Source organism: Aotus nancymaae, unplaced genomic scaffold (assembly GCF_030222135.1).
Source record: "Aotus nancymaae isolate 86718 unplaced genomic scaffold, 86718_ANA_hifiasm-v0.15.2.pri h1tg000006l, whole genome shotgun sequence".
NCBI classification, from domain to species: Eukaryota; Metazoa; Chordata; class Mammalia; order Primates; family Aotidae; genus Aotus; species Aotus nancymaae.
The window spans coordinates 4,618,231-4,637,202 of record NW_026988417.1 but is presented as its reverse complement, the minus strand read 5'-3'; the positions used below and the strand labels follow the sequence as shown (position 1 = coordinate 4,637,202).

General features: G+C 50.4%; 1 protein-coding gene across 7 annotated transcripts in view; it reads right to left on the bottom strand.

Annotated features, from left to right (window-relative positions):
- The window catches only part of ACOX3 (acyl-CoA oxidase 3, pristanoyl), a 71,601-nt gene that overhangs the window by 44,194 nt on the left and 8,435 nt on the right, over window positions 1-18,972 (bottom strand). For 3 of the 7 annotated variants that reach the window (XM_012473523.3, XM_012473527.3, XM_064365501.1), the window contains exons 1-5: window positions 10,062-10,166; window positions 3,382-3,539; window positions 2,771-3,004; window positions 1,882-1,956; window positions 1,324-1,413 (exon numbers count right to left, since the gene is read on the bottom strand). In XM_012473523.3, the coding sequence (XP_012328946.2) occupies window positions 1,324-1,413; window positions 1,882-1,956; window positions 2,771-3,004; window positions 3,382-3,525 (543 nt within the window). In that variant the 5' untranslated portion in view covers window positions 3,526-3,539; window positions 10,062-10,166. Of the gene's footprint in view, window positions 1-1,323; window positions 1,414-1,881; window positions 1,957-2,770; window positions 3,005-3,381; window positions 3,540-10,049; window positions 10,167-18,972 lie in introns of those variants that run through there. The other 4 variants (XM_012473524.3, XM_012473525.3, XM_012473526.2 and 1 more) reach the window with 4 other exon arrangements.

Here is an 18,972-nt window from a genome sequence, read left to right as displayed (position 1 = left end):
CAGCCCAGCCTGGATCCCGGGCACCCCAACTCCATGGATCTGATGCCATGCTCTGACCTCCTCTCAGGGCTCGAAAGCCAGGAGGAAGGAGGTGGAAAAAGGAACTGCTCCTCTGATGCCCCGAGGAGCATCCAAGGCCACTTGGGTGCTGTCCTCTGTCTGCTTATCAGAAAGGGCCCCCACCTCCCAGCACTGCAGGCCACAGGCACAGAGGGCAGTGGGAGGAAAGGCGGCCATGGGGCCAGAAAGACCTGAGTTCAGATAAAGACCTGGCTTTAAAAAAAAAAATCCCAAGAGAGCCTCATGCCCCACTTCCTCCCAGCCCCACTCTGAGCAGGAGCCTTGACCTCACTCCCAAAGCCCCACAGCAGGAGTGTGCCGTGCAAGGACCACCTCTCATCCCTGCCCTGGCCAGGGTCCGCTTGGGTTCATTACTGGGCTCTTCCACGCAGTACGCCAGGCAGAGTCCACATTCAGCCCATGCTGTGGAATGAACGGATGAGCGTTGAGCACATGCACAGGCGCAGAGCTTTACTGCCTGTCTCCCCACACTCCTCCCTGAACACTGCCAATGGGGCAGGGTGGAAGGCGGGTGAGGAAGGACTGGCAAGGGGACCTGGGCCTCAGGGACAAGTGGAGGTCAAGGAGAGTGACGTGGAGGCACAGGGGCAGGAGCAGGGGATCAGAGCAGGGCGGTGGGGGCCCTCCCCATCATCCCTCCTTGCCCTGGCCCCTTCACAGTACTGACAGCCCTGGGACATCCATCTGTGTGTGGCCCGTCTCCCTCACCACACCGGAAGCTCCCAACAGCGCCTGCCCCAGGCAGCAGCCACGATGCAGGTACCAGAGAGGACAAGAGGATGGCAAGGGCCTGAGCCAGACCATGATGGCAGGAAGGGACAAGGCAGGCTGTTCACAGAAGGACAGGCACGAAGGACAGAGGGCAGGGAGCGTGAGTCTCCACAGGGCCCACTGTAGAAACCATGGGCGACATGAAGGGTTTATGAATCCACTACAGTAGGCCGCCAGGTAAACAAGGCAATCAATTTTACAGAACGAGGGCTTCCCCACTGCACTCAAATGACACACAAATCCAAACCGTCACCAGTTCCCCATCAAGTTCACGGTGGGCATAGGTTTTGCCCTCCAATGCCTGGTCTCCCGAGCCCCGCTTTTCAGCGTCACGAATCTGTGTGTATTTCTACCCTGTGCATGTGGACAGGCCTCTCGGTTTAGTTACTTTTTTATTCCTGACAACCGCATTTGCACTCATGAGGTTTCATACGCTTTACGCCCCAGGACCAGAGAAAGGGCAACACCTACCTCAGTGGCAGGGCTGTAGTGGGCAGTCGTACGAATGGCCTTGGTGTTACTGCCATGGCTTAATTCGGTCAGAGCAAAACATCCAAAAATCTAAACATCAAAGCGCAAAACGATGAAAAGCACGAAAACTTCTTTGTGCACATTCCCGGGGGACCCTGCTGCCGTCTTTCCTTCAAGGATGAAACCGTGGATCAAAGCCCCAGACTTCCATCTACCCAACTAGCGACTTGACTGAGTCATTCTGCCACGCTTGGCTGGTCACCGCAGCAGGCTAACCCGAGCTGGCCGCAGCCACGCCAAGCCAGCGAGGCAGGGGGAACCGCTCGTCAGGAGAAGATGGTGGAAGGCCTCGGACAGCTCGGCTGGTGCTAGCGAGTCGATGGTGCCTGTACTTGCTGAAGAGCGTGCTAGCTATCTGGTGAGACGCCTGCAAACACTAGGAAACAAGAAGAGCGTGGGCCCCCCGGGGACCCCTCCTACAATCTTCCCTTTTCACAGATCTCTACAGAGACTGAGCAAGAGAAGTGGGCTCATGATTCACCAGGAACCGGAACTTACCTCCATACTGAAGATCTTTTGAATGTAGGCGAAGTGTCTTTCAGAACCAGAACTGAAAACTGCTGATCCAAAAATCTGAAAGTACAATAGCATCGTCCTCTAAACAGGGGCAGGTAAGAAGAGCACTGCTCTTGCGGAACCCCACGCCCACGCCAGTTCCCCGCCACACTGCGCTTCCCCGAGGTGGAGGACGAAGCTCCGGGAGGTTAGCCAGCAGCCCGACACCAGAGGCCGGGGCCTCCCCACACGTGACTGCCCCGCGGCCCCGAGTTCCTGTGAGCAGAAAGACCTGCGTCCCTGTGCCAAGCAGTCTGCATAAGGCACACAGAATCCCCTGGGACTTAAGATGCGTGCAAGGAGTCCCGAGGGTCTGAGGGCAGCGGCGACAGGACAGGAAGGTGTGTGGAGAGCAGAGCCCACCGGCCCATCAGACCGTGCAGGCACAGAGAAGGGCAGGGCCGCCGTGCCCAAGCCCAGCTCTGCTGCTGTGTTCCAAAGGAGGGAAAGCACAGGTTTCTCCTTTTGGCCTATTTTTTTTAATCATTTATCTGTTTTTCTGTATGAAGAAAACAAAAGTCCACGAGCGCCTCCTCTGATGGGACTTGAAGCTTCACCACACTGTATTTTATTTGAGGACTTAGTGTGTCAATTTGCAAATACGTGATGGCGGATGCGCTTTAAAAAGAATAATGAAAAAGACGACTAAGAAATTTTTTTAAGAACATTTAAAAAGAGAATTTTAAAACTTTGCAAATATAGCTGGAAAAACTGGTTTCTCTGCCTCCTGGTTGGCCCTGGGACAGGCCTCCCTCCAGGCTCTGCGCAGCGGGAAAGCGCCGTTCCCCTCTCTCCCCTCGGCTCCCCTCTCTCCCCTCGGCCGCGCACTCACCAAGGTGTGAAGCAAGTACTTGGCAGCCAGGGACCAGTCATACATCCCCAGGCACTGAATCAGCGTGGAGACCCTCAGCGGGCTCTCAAACACGTCTCCTGCACTGAGGAAGTCATACTCGAAGATCCGCTTGCATCGGAGGAAGTTCAGCTCACGGTACTTCTCCAGGGACAGATGGGCTCCTGGGGAACGGGCGAAAAGAGGGTCGTTCTCAAGAGCTGAGAAGATGGTTTTCTGAAAACACAGGAGACAGGGATGGCGTATTTGGAGGTAAAGATGGAATCTCCGTGTGCTCTTACATAGTTTTTCTCCAGGCCACAGGCTTCATAGGACATAATCTGACCCAGAGACGCCCAGACACAGATATGAATGTCATTCCCAGTGGATTAGAGGGCGGGAGGCTTAGGAAGCATCAACAGTCCCTCTTACTTCCAGACCCCTCATCAATTCCCTGAGGCCTGTCCTGGTGTGCAAAGAGGAGACAGGCCATGCTGCCCGCGGATGAGCCTCACCCGGCAGGGGAGGAGCTGAGGAGCCAGAAATCCCATTTTGCCAATGAACTAAGTCCCCACTGGGAACCCAGCCAAGCCGCGTGCACCTGCACAACTCACCTTAAAGCGGAGCATGTCCTCCCCTTCCGTGAACAGCGCCAGCTCCTTCCAGCTGAAGGACGCTCTTGCTCGATAGGTGTCGAGGGGTCCCCTGGGGAATTCTGGGAGCAGGGCTGCGTCACCTCCTTCCACGGTGGGCGCCATCGCGTGACGACAGCCTGCACAAAACATACGGCCTGAATCTTTGTGCTGCCATCTATGGATTCAAGTCATTCCCACTAACAGGCGCGCCGGCAACACCTCACAAATCAGGGAAAAGCAGAATTCCAATTCCAAAAGGGCGGCAAAGAGAATCACTCTGTGAAGAGCTAGCATCATTTTCCCACAAGAAAAGGTGAGAACTCCCCTCATCCACTGCTTAGCACGGGCGCCAAGGAGGCAGCAGAGAGCCAGGCGCAGCCTGGGGGTCACCAGGCACACAGTGCAGAGGGTTCGTTGGAGGCCTTGTTTTCTGTTGCCACAGCCTTGCCTGAGAGCTCCCTGCCCTCTTGGGGGCACCTGGACATCCAGACCCATCCCCAAGGCTCACTAAACCCAGGGTCGGGAAGCATTACCTCTGGAATCCAGCCAGCGCCAGCCGGTCCACTCTGGCCACACACGATGGTACCTCACATCCCCATCCACCGCCAGTCCACCTGGACATCTGATCACAGGCTTCTGCACTGGTTTCTCCTCAACATATAGACACCTAGCTTCCCACTAACACAGCAGGCCTCCCAAAACTCAGCTCTCTTCAAGAAAGAACTGTTCTGGAATTTTCTGGATAGACTGAGTCCTTTTCCAAGTGGCTTGGCTGATGAAGGCACTAAAGGGAGTGGCTGGTGAACCCCGGCCTGCCTGAGTCCTGGGCATGGGCCCCCCACCTGAGCTCTTGCAGGCCTAGAGGAAAGAGGAACTTTTGAGTCCTTCGAGTTGGACGTGGAAACAGCCTGCGGTGCTGGAGCTTGAGTCTGACCTCTCGGGATGCTGACTGCCCAGGATGCTGACTGCCAGGATGCTGACCGCCAGGATGCTGACTGCCCAGGATGCCGACTGCCAGGATGCTGACCGCCAGGATGCTGACTGCCGAGGATGCTGACCGCCCAGGATGCTGACTGCCCAGGATGCTGACTGCCGAGGATGCTGACCGCCCAGGATGCTGACTGCCAGGATGCTGACCGCCCAGGATGCTGACTGCCAGGATGCTGACCACCCAGGATGCTGACTGCCAGGATGCTGACCACCCAGGATGCTGACTGCCCAGGATTCTGACTGCCCTCTGTGCTGGGAGGTGGGAACCGCAGGTCTGAGCACCTGCTGCTGGGCAGGGGCAGGAACTCTGCCCTCTACAGTCATATTTTATTTTGTCCTCCCAACAGCTGTAAGCCAAGTACTGTGACCACCCCTCATCCCAAAGACGGAGAAACAGAAGCTCAGGGAGGCTGTCTTTACAAACCCCCTCCACTGAGAAGTGGGGAGAGGAGCTCCAAGCCCAGCAATGTCTAACCTCAGAGTCACGCCTTTCAAGTACCACCTTAAGACACTGGAAAAGAAGCACAAAGTACACTTGAATTATTTCCTTCCTTCTTAAAGCAGATGGAAGGAAATAATAAAAGATTACAGCCACTGTGAATGGACTAAAAAAGAGAGAAAAAATCAGCAAAAGTTAAAGTTGGTTCTTTGCAAAGACTGCCACAGTTGGCAAACATTTAGCTAGACTGACCGATTAAAAGGGAGAAACCACAAATTCCTCATCGAGAATCAAAGACGGGACATTACCACTGACCTTAAAGAAATGGAAGGATTTTAAGGGAATATTGTGAACCACGGTACGCCAGCAAATTACACGAAATGGTCAGATTCCTAGGAAGACACAGCTACCAAAACTGCCTCATGAGAAACGGAAAGTCAGAACAGATCTATAATGACCGAAGAGTCCCAATTAGCGATCAATAAACTGTCCATGAAGGAAAACCAGAGGGTTTCAACTGTGAATTCTGTCCAACATTTAAAGAAGAATATCAATTATTCAAGCTCTTCCCAAAAGCAGAAAAAAACACTTCCCAGCTCACTCCACGAGGCCAGTATTGCCCTGACACCCAACCCAGACAAAGACATCCAAGAAAGCTGGGGAAGAACATCTCTTGTGATGCAGACGCAAAACAGGAATGAAATTTTGCAAACTGAATCCAGCAACATATTAAAAAAAAGATTATATATCATGACAAAGTGGGATTGATCCTGGGAATGCATGGTGGTTCAACATTTGAAAATCGATTAATCTAAGACACCATACCAATAGGATAAAGATACACGAAAACTATATGATCACACCAATAGAGAAAAAACATTTGACAAAATCCAACCCTCTGTCACGATACAAACTCTCAACAAACTCAGAACTGAAGGGACGTTCATCAGCCCCATGAAGGGCATCTACAAAAACCCACAGCAATCGCCACACTTAAATACAAAAGGCTGAATACCTCTCCGCTAAGATCGGCAATGAGACAAGGATGCCCACTTTACCTCGTCTTTGCAGTGTTGCTCGTTTTGTTTTATTGAGACAGAGGCTCACTTTGTCCTTCAGGCTAGAGCGCAATCTGGTGGTGCAATCGGGCTCACTGCAACCTCTGCCTCCCGGGTTCAAGCGATTCTCCTGCCTCAGCTTCCCAAGTAGCTGGGATTACAGGCATGCACCACCACACCCAGCTGATTTTTGTATTTTTAATAGAGACAGGGTTTTGCCATATTGGCCAGGCTGGTCTCGAACTCCTGACATCAAGTGATCTGCCCACCTCAACCTCCCAAAGTGCTGGGATTACAGGCGTGAGCCACCACACCCAGCTAACTCTACGTCTTCTATTCAACACTGTACTGGGGGTTCTAGCCAGGGCAGTTACACACACACACACACACACACACACACACACGGCATTCAGACTAGAAAACTATTTCTATTTGAGATGACATGATCTTGTATATCCTAAGGAAATCCTAAGGAATGCATCAAAAAACTATTAGAACTAATAAATTAGTTCAGTGAGTCAGCAAGGTACAAGATCAATATACAATACTCAATTGTATTTCTATACACGGGCAATGAACAACTCAAAAATGAAATGGAGAAAACAATTCCATTGGCAACAGCATCAAAAAATTAAAATATTTAGAAATAAATTCAACAAAAGAACTGTAAAACTTATACTCTGAAAGCTAAAAAAAAAAAAGTTGAAGAAATTAAAGATCTAAATGTAAAAACAGAAAGGCATCCATATTGATGGATCAGAAGATTCAGTATTATTAAAATAGCAGTACTCAGATCAAATGGAATTCCAGTCAAAATCCCAGCTGGTTTTTTTGCAAAAATTGAAAAGCTGATCCTAAAATTCATATGGCAATTGAAGGAGCTCAGAATACACAAAACACTCTTGAAACAAAAGAACAAAGCTGGAAGGTTCACACTTCCTGATTTCAAAAGTCACTACAAAGTTACAGTAAAAAGACATTATGGTGCCAGCATAAAAATAGACACATTCAGATCAATGGACTAGAAATGAGAGCCCAGCAATAAAGCCTTACATGTATGGCCAGTTGCTTTTTGACAAGGGTGCAAGATAACTCAATGGAGAAAGAAGAGTCTTCTCAACAAATGGTGTTGTTTGGGGCAGTTGTATATCCATATGCAAATGAATGGAGTTGGACTGCTTTTACACACACACACACACACACACACACACACACACACTCCACTCAAAATAGGTCACAGGCCTAAATGTAAGAGGTGAAACTATAATACCCAGAAGAAAATACGGGAGTAAATCTTTGTCATCTTAGTTTAGGCAAATCCTTCTTGATATGATATCAAAAGCATAGGTGCAAAGGACACTATCAAGACTCTTATGACTTAGGCCAGGCGTGGTGGCTCACACCTGTAATCCCAGTACTTTAAGAGGCCTAGGCAGGTGGATCGCCTGAGATCAGGAGTTCAAGACCAGCGTCGCAAACATGGTAAAACCCCATCTCTGCTAAAAATACAAAATTACCCAGGCATGGTGGTGCATGCCCATGATCCCAGCTACTCGGGAGCCTGAGGCAGGAGAACAGCTTGAATCCAGGGGGCAGAAGTTGCAGTCAGCCAAGATTGCACACTGCACTCCAGCCTAGGTGACAGAGTGAGACTCCATCTCAAAATAAATTAATAAATCTTAAGAATAGTAAAAAGACAAATAACCAATTAAAAAATCGGCAAAGGGTTCAAACAGACATTTCTCCAAAGACATACAAATGGCGAAAAAAACACGGGAAAGGCTGGGCATGGTGGCTCACGCCTGTAATTCCAGCACTTTGGGAGGCCAAGACAGGCGGATCACCTGAGGTTAGGAGTTTGAGACCAGCCTGGCCAACATGATGAAACCCCATCTCTACTAAAAATACAAAAATTAGCTGGGCATGGTGGCAGGCGTCTGTAATCCCAGCTACTCGGGAGGCTGAGACAGGAGAAATGCTTGAACCCGGGAGACGGAGGCTGCAGTGAGCTGAGATCGCGCCATTGCACTCCAGCCTGGGCAACAAGAGAGAAACTCCATCTCAGAGAAAAAACAAACACACACAGGAAAATACGGTTAACATCATTAGCCATCAGGGAAGTGCAAACCAAAAACCCAATGAGAGACCACTTCCTATCTGCTAGGATGGCAATGAGCCAAAAGATATTAAAAGCCAGCTATAGTGGTACACGCCTGTGGTCCCAGCTACTCTGGGGAGGCTGAGGCAGGAGAATAGCTTGAGTCCCGGAGTTTGAGACCAGCCTGGGCTGAGGAAGGAGACCCAGGCATCTGGGATTCCCTCCCCCTCGGTCATCCACTGTGCATGTCAATAGAAGAGAGAGCAGGCCAGCTGGCGCCTCCTGAATCTCCTTCCTGCAAATAACAAGCTTGGTCTTGAGAAGACTCGCCTCCGGAAGGCACTATTTTTACTTAAAACAAGATCAAACCAAAACCTTTTCACATGTGAGTCCTAAAACTGTAAACTGGAACCCTTTCATATGTGATTCCTAAAACTGTAAACAGAGACCTTTTCACATGTGAGTCCTAAAACTATAAATCGGAACCCTTTCACATGTGATTCCTGAAGGTGTAAACCGAAACTCTTTTCATATGTGATTTCTAAAGCTATAAACCTAAGATTTTTCCACGTGTAATATTTAAAGTATAAGCCTATATAAAGGCAGAGCCTTCCTTTGTCAGGCGAGCTGAATTTGGACAAATCATTGCCTCAGCTCCCGGCTGTAATAAACTCTTTCCTCCTGTATTCGGTGTTCGAGAGATCCGTTTCTCGCGGCCACTCCTGCTACAGGGTGACACAGCAAGACCCCATCTCTTAAGAAAACTGATAAGTAATCACAAGTATTGAGAGGATGAGGAGAAATCAGACTCTCACCCACTTCCAGTGAAAATGTAAAGTGAGCCAGCCATTCTGGAAAATGGTGTGGCAGTTCCACAAGTGATTAAACATAGAGTGACCACATGACCCAGCAATTCCACTCTGAGGTATGTCCTCAATGTGTGGAGGGTCCTCAGTCCACGTCTCCAGACTCATGAGTTTATTTGGCAGTCAACTGCACACTCCCCGCTTCTTACGTTCTGAAGATCTTCAAACTGAGTCTCAACACTGAATCCAGCCTCTCAGCCCTGACCCAGCCCCGCCTCCTGCAGCCCACTTCCACACTGCCAGTGACACAAGGATTACTCGAGCCACAAACCCCAATGTCATGCTGGAATTCCCCTCTCCCTCATGCGCCACAGCCCAGTAAATTACCAAGTCCACAGTGCATCTCTAACTCCTTACAGAATCTTCTCATTTCTCTCCACCCCATAAACCCTTCATAACGACCTCCGATGACTGAGCTCGTACTGCGTGCAGGTGACTGTGTTAAGCAGCTACACAACCTCAATGGTGCCCACCAAGCCGAAGTACTATCAGTAGTCTCCTCTTCCAGGTGAGGAAACGGAAGCTTCTTAGAGAAATTGACCACAGCTGGCTCCAAACCCCCAGATCCTAACCAGTACCTATGGGCCCATGCCACTCGAAGTCACCAACCTTACAGCATTATGGTACAGCTGTTACAGATAAGGCTTGTGAAGCCAGACTGTCTGGGTTCAAATTCCACGTTACAGCTTCCTAGCTGGGCGACCTTCCCAAGGTCTGTGCGCCTCGGGGGTGATAATACAGTGATGCCTGGTCAGTACCTAGGGACTACTGTGGGCTGCTGTCATCCAAATACGGTGACGCCTGGCTAGTGCACAGGGTCTAAGGTCTAGGCTGCTGTCATCCACATTAGACGCTCGCATGAGATTCTGGCATGGAAGTGGGGGCTTCAAGATCACTATTCTGGCAACAGCTGCCTCCAGTCCTCTCTGCGGTGCGGATCACGCTCCCTTCCATGAACAGCTGCCCAGTGACCCCAGGGGACAATATGCAAAGTCCTCCAAACGCCCGGCACGCGGGCCACCAGTCCTCCCGGCCCCTGCTCTGGGCAACCCCGGCCCCGCCGCCCGCGAATCCGCACAGCCCCGGCGCCCCCGGGGCACGAGCGATGCCCCCCACCCCTCTCCCGCCCCGACCCCCACCCCGCTCCCGCCCCGCCGCCTCCACTTTACAGCTTGCCGGTCCCCGCGGCTCCACACCGTCCAACTCACGCAGCAGGCGCTCACGGGATGCCTGTCGGCCCGCGACCGACCCGGGAGGACGAGGACTAGCTGCCGGTTACGCGAAGCTATCCAGGCCCGGGCCCCACCGCCCTACCCGCGCCGCCTCTGGGCCTCCTTCCGTCTCGTGGGCGGGGCCGGAGCTGGGGTGGGGGGGCGCCCTGACGTCATCGCTCCGCGCCACCCCGGTCGCCCAGGAAACGCGGACGCAGCTGCGGCCCGGGCCGGAGCCGGAAAGCTTGGCCCAGGTGCTCCTTGGCGCTCTCGGCTTCTCTGCCTTCAGGCCAAGCCTGTATGACCGGCTCTGCCGAGTGGCTGCTCTCTCGGAGTGCCGCAGTTCTGAGATACAGTTCACACCGCGGCCCTTCCTGGGGCCCACTCCAAGGCTACTGGATCAGGACCCCGAGGCTGAGGCCGGGCATTTTCAGATTTATCAGCAGGCCCTACGTGGTGGCTCAACGCCTGTAATCCCAGCGCTTTCAGAGGCTGAGACGGGAAGATCGCTTGAGGTCAGGAGTTCGAGACCAGCCTGGGCAACATAGCAAGACCTGGCATGCCCAAGAGCCTGCCGAAGTTTGAGAATCGTGGTTCTACGGAGTTCCTCGGAGAGCCCCTAGTAGAAGTGGGCCCTCGTTGCCCAGAGCAGCGACCAGCTCAATTACCCACCCTTTACTTGCTTTTCTTTGTCCCACAGTTTCCACTTCCTGACTCTTGCACCCCGAGATCAGCTCCATAATCAATTACCTGCACCCAAATTCTTGTCTCAAGGTCTGTTTGGGGAGGTCTAATCTAAGACACACACCTCCTGCGAAATTTACAGAGACAGAATCAACTGGACTTAGCAATTCGCCATGTAAAGAATAAGGAAGAGGCAGGTGGTGTGCTCCATGGTTCTCACCTGTAGTCCCAACTACTCGTGAGGCCGAGGTGGGAGAATCACTTGAGCCCAGGAGTTTGAGTCTAGCTTGGGCAACATAGTGAGACTCTGTTTAAAAAAAAAAAGGCGGGGGGGGGGCCAGGCGCAGTAGCTCACACATGTAATCCCAGCATTTTGGGAGGCCAAGACTGGCAGATCACAAGGTCAGGAGTTCAAGACCAGCCTGACCAACATAGTGAAACCCCATCTCTACTAAAAATACAAAAATTAGCCGGGCATGGTGGTGCGTGCCTGTAATCCCAGCTACTCCAGAGGCTGAGGCAGAAGAATCACTTGAACCTGGGAGGCAGAGGTTGCAGTGAGCCGATATCGCGCCACTGCACTCCAGCCTGGGTGACAGAGCAAGACTCTGTCTCAAAACAAAACAAAACAAAAAGAAAAAAAGCAGAACAAGGAAAAATATATCAGAAGGTTTGCTGTAGGGTCTAGCCCTACAGGGTCCTGTGAGCCCCTCTCTACAGGTGTGGAGACGAGAAACTGTGGAAATAAAAGACCCAAGACACCAAGAAAGAGAAAACAGAGTTTGGGCCCAGAGGTCCACTGCCAACCAAAGTGCAGAGTCTGGCAGTGGCCCCGAGCGTCTGCACACTCTGACTTTTATTGTGTACAAAGCTGGAGGCAGGGTAGGTAGGGCGAGGCATTGGTGATCAGTGATACGATCAAGTACCTCACGCATCATAGGGATGAGGGCCCAGGACTTTCAAGTAGCCGAGACGAGGTAAGGAGCACAATGCGTCAGCACTTTTTCCATACTTGCCAAGAAAGAACAAAGACATTAAGATTTATGTTACTTTTACTGACTGTATCTTCTAAGAAAAAGGAACCAGGTGCAGAAGCAGAACATGATAGTGGACATGGAACGTGACCACTGAAGCACAGCACCACATAGAGACAGTTAAGCACCCGGATGTCTGCGGGCCTCCCTGACAGCGTCAGGCCTTCCACAAGAGCTTGAAGGAGCGGAGTTTTCTCCAAACTCCTCTGGGGAAGAAGGCATCTTGGATGTCTCCTTCCACAGCTGGCTAAACAGTGGGCACTTTCCCAGTGCTGGCGCTGCTGCACAGCCAAGGCGCCCTCCAGCAGCCCTTACACGGGTGTGACAGAGGGCTTAGAGCGTCTTGCCTTAGAGTCACTTCTTTCACAATGTCACCTTAGGTTCATACTTTGTGACCTGACAGGCATAAGTAAAAGATTATGCCGAGTATATATATATATATGTATATATAAATGGTCACCTGTGAATAACTAAGATCACCTATGAATAACTACTATAGTTACATCTCTAGTTATTTGCTGCTTCATTATTTATATGGGAACAGTCTGAGGCTTCTGACTCCTGCCTCGGCACTTATGGGGTCTCCTACAGTTTGCAATTGTAGGGAACTAAAAGATGGTCAGTGCAGCTCAGTTATAGGGAGGAGAAAGATAAGTACAATTTTGGAGGTGTGTCAAATGTAAGATATTGGTAGGACATCTGGGTGGGGATACTTGGCTCGTGTTTGGAAATTCTCTGTCTACTCCTGTTCTACTCTGAAATAGCTTCTCCTTGATTCCATGGCAACATTTTTCATCATAGTTACTATTCTCATTTAAAACAGACTTAATAATTATGGGTATCAGTGGGAGTGTAGGGCTGTTGGGCCCCACTGGGTCCTGGGGTGTCCCTTATGCTGTGCTGAAGTACAGGATCCAAGAAGTAAAGAGACAGGACGCTGAAGAACTGGTGAAGAGCAGCGGACTCGGGGGGCCACGCCACCTATGAGCGGAGATCAGCGAGGCCCCGAATGCCCAGAAGCATCTGTATTTATTAGGTACAAGCAGCGGGTAGGGTCGTGAGTGAGGTCATCATCTATAGGCTTAGTAATAGGGCATACATAATCATGTGAGTCACAAGCGAGGAGGCCACCCCATTATGTCACCTGGGCAGAGAGGTGGGCCGTGCGCTGTAGGGGGCCGTGCCCTGTGCAGTAGTAGAGGGTCGTGTACAGAAAAGGGGTCCACCCCCATTAGGTCACCAAGACAAGGAGGTGGGCTGTGTGCAACAGGTGTCATGTGCAACACTTCTTATCTGGGGGCTGGAGACTTCAAAAGATTGCTAATAGAAGGGTACTTGTAAGCTGATGCAGTGTGAGCTGACAGACTTGTGCTCTTAAGATATTTATGCGAGGATGATTTGAGCCAGCACAGAAGCGAGAAAAGGCTGACAGGGTGTACAGCCGCCGTGACTGGTCACACCAGAGGGGTTCTTCTCCCTCGGTTACTTCCAGGATCTCAGGCCTGAGGCCTACTTTCCACGGGAACTGGATGCAGAGTACTACAACTCCTTTATCAGGAGGAGCGGCTCTTGCTCCAAGCCTGCCATACACCGTATGCCCTTTCAGGCAGGAACGCCACCGCCTGGGTCTTTGGTTCTCGTCCTGGTCTGGCTGTTTTCCCACGTACTGCTTCTGTTCTGTGACTGCTCTAGGCATTCCTCCTACTACAAACTACTATATGGTTATATAGAAGGATTCTATAAATTAGCACTAAATGTGTCAGTACAGCTCCGACTACAATACCTATATGATTATATAGAAAGATTATATGGAAATAAGTATGATTATGTATATAAGCTAGATATAGTAAGCAGTAAGTTATTACATGATTATATAGAAAGATTATAGGACTAAGTATGATTATATATATATATAAGCTAGATATAAGTAAGCAGTGAGGTATACTTCAGGCACTAATTGTGCCTGGGGTCTGCACAGTTCTTCCTCGGTGCCCCTGAGGGATGTTACCCACGTGGGAGCACGTGATTGCAAAAGCAGAAGGAAGGGGCTGAGGGGCCTGGCAGGTGCCCTGCTGAGCAGTCAGAAGTGACCCTTAGTCTAGACTAGGCTTCCCAGCCGGGGCTGGATCGCGCTGTTGCAAAGGTTGCTGAATCCCCAGGGGCAACCAGGATTGCCTACAGACAAAGCAATCATGGGCTGATAAAAATACACGCCACTGTTTTTTTTTAAAATGTTTGGAGATACTGTTGAGAGTAATAATCATTTATTGCAGAACTCACACCTCCTTTAGGTCACAATTCCTTCCAAAATTACAGCTACTAGTAAGTTGGGTTCACATGTTTTACTGACATTAGAAAAACATCTTCCGAGCGGGGAGTGGGGAGTTGGGGAGAGATAGCATGGGGAGAAATGCCAGATCAAGTGATGGGGAGGAAGGCAGCAAATCACACTGCCACGTGTGTACCTAAGCAACAATCTTGCATGTTCTTCACATATACCCCAAAACCTAAAATGCAATTAAAAAAAAAAGAAAAACATCATCTGGCAGGCATGGTGGCTCAGCACTTTGGGAGGTCTAGGCGGGTGGATCACTTGAGGTCAGGAGTTGGAGACCAGCCTGGCAAACATGGCGAAACCCCATCTCTACTAAAAATACAAAAATTAGCAGGATGTGGTGGCAGGTGCCTGTAATTCCAGGTACTTGGTGTCAGGTCTCCATATGCAAGCCTGGAGCCTGAAACTCTGAAGTCCTGCTTGCCTCGGCTGAAGTCTCCCACCACCCACCACCACCTTCCCCTGACCCCCACCCACCCCTCCCCCACCCCCGCTGCCTGCATTCGCCATTGTCCCTGAGCTTCCCCAGACAAGCCCCTCACCCAACCCTGCCATCTTAACTGTTCTTATGATAATGTAAATACCTCTCACCCAACCCTGCCATCTTAACTGTTCTTCTAATAATGCAAATACCTCTCACCCAGTCCCACCACTGTAACTGAACTTGCTCTGCAACACCCCCTCCCCACAAAAAACTACCCAAACCTATAAAACCAACTCCTATCACACTGCCCTTTGCTAAGGCCCTTTTCAGCCTTAGCCCACCTGCATGCAGTTGAATAAACAGACATGTTGCTCAGACAAAGCCTGTTTGGAAGGTGTTTTCATTCAAAGCGCATGTTTTTAACACTTGGGAGGCTGAGGCAGGAGAATCGCCTGAACTTAGGAGGCAGAGGTTGCAGTGAGCCAAGATTGCGCCATTGCACTCCAGCCTGCGTGACAAGAGTGAAACTCCATGAAAGAAAGAAGGAAGGAAGGAAGGAGAGAAAGAAAGAGAGGGAGAGAGAGAGAAAGGAAGGAATGAAGAGGAAAAAAAGGAAAGAAGAGAAAGCAAGTGTTAGGGACGAGCTGCACAAGCTGACCACCCCCGCCCCGCCCCGGATTGCTCCGCAGCTGCATTCCTGAACCCCTACCTCGGTGCCACAGCAAGGCTGCCCCACGTGCCACAACTAAGCAAAGCCTGATTACAGCCACCCGGGCAGCTGGAGGGAGGACAGGGAAAACAATGTTGGTTATCCATACTTGTAAATTCCTGTTTGACACAGACCTGTAGAAAGATCCTGGGTTTTCCCTTTTTTAAAAAAAAGACTGCTGCCACAAAAGTCACAGGATGATGTATTTTAGGTCTGTTACAAGTTGACAAACTCTGTGCTTGTTACAAGTAGATAGATGACCTCAGTCCTGAAACAAGTAGATAGATGACCTCAGTCCCCATATAAACCCCTCGTTTTGAAAGCTCAGGGCTGCCTCTTCTGTTACGGAGCAGCCCAGCAGGTTAATAAAAGTTGCTTGCCTGACCTAGAGTCTATTCTCCTTTCTGTAGGCTACCCTTGTAAGAAAGAAAAGGAAAGAAAGAAAGGAAGGAAGGAAGGAAGGAAGGAAGGAAGGAAGGAAGGGAGAGAGAAAAGAGAGAAAGAAGGAAAGAGAAAGACAAAGAAGAGAAGAAAAAGAAAAAGGAAAGGAAGGAAGGTGGGAGGGAAGGAGGGAAGGAAGGAAGGAAAGAGAAAGGAAAGAAAAAAGAGAAGGAAAGAGGAAAGGAAGGAAAGAGGGAAGGAAGGAAAGAAAGAGAAAAGAAAGAGAGCGAGAAAGGAAGGAAGAAAGGAAAAGAAGGATGGACAAGATATCTTCCCAGTGGGAAATCATTTGTGTTCGTTTCAGGAGTGAGAGGGAGAGAGAAGCCGTTTCTAGTAGACCCTGGAAGGCAGGTAAAGGGAAGAGCTCAGGGCATCTGCGGGCCAGTACAGGCAAGAGACAAGGGCCTGAGATAAGGCCATCTCGGTAGAGCTGGTGGAGAGGGGGCTGAGTGGCTTTTTATTGTTGGTTTTATTTAATTTAGGGCATCACCACAGAATTCTTATTCATGTCCAAGAGTACAGAATATTAAATACATTTAATAAAGAGATCTTTCAAACAGGCTTCGTGTGGGCAACCAGGCTGTTTCATTTCTCGCTTGGGTGCAAGCAGGCCGAATCCGAGAAAGGACAGGCCAAGGGGGTAAGGTGGGAATTGGCTTTAGAGGTTGGGGTAGTGTTTTGTGGGGCAGGGACGTTGCAGAGTAAGATCAGTTACAGTGGTGGGGGTAGGGGCAAGGGGTATATATGGCCACAAGTTCAGTTACAGTGGCGGGTGGGGACGAGTCAGAGGAGCAGTTAAGATGGCAGGATGGGTGAGGGGTGTTCACAGTATCATAAGAACGGTTAAGATGGCAGGATGGGTGAGAGGTGTTCACACTATCATAAGAACAGTTAAGATGGCAGGATGGGTGAGGGGCGTTCACACTATCATAAGAACAGTTAAGATGGCAGGATGGGTGAGAGGTGTTCACACAATCATAAGAACAGTTAAGATGGCAGGATGGGTGAGGGGCGTTCACACTATCATAAGAACAGTTAAGATGGCAGGATGGGTGAGAGGTGTTCACACAATCATAAGAACAGTTAAGATGGCAGGATGGGTGAGAGGTGTTCACACTATCATAAGAACAGTTAAGATGGCAGGATGGGTGAGAGGTGTTCACACTATCATAAGAACAGCTAAGATGGCAGGATGGGTGAGAGGCTTGTCCGGGGAAGCTCCGCTGGGTGACCAGGGACAACGGTGAACAGGCGGGGAGTGGGAGACATCAGCTCAGGTAGGCAGGACTTCAGACTTTCAGGCTCCAGCCTTGCATATGAGACCTGACATTCAGGCTCCAGGCTTGCATATGAGACCTGACATTCCTGTCTTTTTATATAGAGAGAGAAAGAATTAGAGAAAGGGGGATGATGACAGGTTTCTGGGGGTGAGGGCGAAGTTTCTCAAGGCTACTTCGTGCATGACAGGGGACCGCGCAGACACCTAAACACATTTTTTTGAGTGGGGGAGACAGGGTAGACATGGGAACAGGACAGCTGTGCAAATAAGGAAGGTCTGGACAGGACGCTCTGCCTCACAAATGCTTCAGCTGCTGGGGGACTTTGAGGGAATTCAAGGTGTTGTGGGGTTGTCCAGAGCAGCATTTGCCGATTTGTGATCGCCTGGATGCGGTTTTGTATGAACTGGGAGACTAAGCGGAAGATACGGGGCCCGAATAAAAGAAAGATGGGTATTACAGGAGTGAGGACTGGAAGGAGCCGTGACCTCCAGTCAGAAAATGGCCAGGCAGGTTCGCATAGGTGTTTGCCTGGTTAGCAAACTCTGGGCCCTGTCTCTGAGTTTTCTGACATGATCATACACTAGGTCAGATGGGTTTAAGTAAAAACGACATTCTTCATTTAGAAATATACAGAGTCCTCCTTTTTCTGCGGTAAGTCGAGACCATGATGGTTTTGTAGAACAGCTGCAGCCAAAGAGTCCGTCTGAGCCTGAAGGGCAGACAGGGTGTTATATATGTCTGCAATGCTGGCAGAGAAATCAGCAGACAGACTGCGGAATGCCGTGACGGAGGTGGTGAGCCCCACCATGCCAGTTCCAAGGCCTACCGTGGAGGCTGCAAGCCCTATTCCTACGAGGAATGGAATTAGTTGCATAGCTCTTTCTCGTCAGGTAGGTGTCATGGGGGGACAGGCATGGCAAACTGGATCTTAGGAATAAGGAAGACTAAGGGACAGGCGCCTGTCCAGTTAGCGGCAAACACACATAGGTAGAGGAGCCACCTAGGGAGAAAAGGCCTGGGGCGACGCAGAATTGAAAACGCAGGGGGAAGAGGTGAGAGGGAGTATTGAATGGGGATCAGATGCCCAGATTCCTAAAGATCCAGTGAGGATGGCAGCTGTTAGGGGTTGAAGGGGCGATGGGGCGGCAGCTGTGTAGCAGAAGTGGTTTGATTTCATCATGTATGAGAAGCGTGTGCTGTCAACAAATAGCCTCTACTCACATTTGTAGGGGTGGGCATAAGTAAGCGTGATGAAGGACTAGGAGGAGAATCCGAGGCACAAGGAGAGGGTAACCGAGGATGAAGTGAGCTAAGGGAAGGTGTTTAAGCAATAATGACTGTTACGGTTTCTGAGATTATTAGTGGTGTAGAGGGTCTGTCAGTAAAGCGGAACAGTTACGCCCCCATAGGCACGTTAATACGCGTGTAGGGACTTTGGAGATGAAGGGTAAATGCGAATTTAGAAGGTGAAAGGCTACCTAAGGGGATTCCAGCGGTTCTTTGATGGGAAATGCATAGAGGGGCAGGAGTGGAGACAGTTGTCTGTGCAGTGAGGGGTCCTAGCGTGGGCGGAGTGGCGTTGATACGAGGTGCGAGTCGCTGTACATAGGTGCGGAGGAGCAAAGCAGCTTGTTGGGATGAGACATCTGAAGAGGTCCTGCTGGGTCTGTTTAAAAGGCAAAGGAGCTCTGTAGGAGCACAGAGGCGGGGACTGTCAGGAGGTAGAGACGGGAGAGGTAGCCCGATCGGCCAGCAAGGCAGGAATAGCGGTGTGAGAGGAGGAGGAAAGGGAGATACAGAGCCAGCAGTTTTGTGCCAATGATGGGTTGGCCTCATTGAGGAGGGAATGTTACATTGATAGTATGTAAAAGAGAACTAGGAAAGGCCAGAGAGCGACAGAACGGGACCGAGAACAAGAGTGAGTAGGAAAGTAAAAAGGAGAACTTCACTGGGGGAAAGAATTGGAGCGTTCCTTGCCACCCATTGTCACCTATCCGCTCT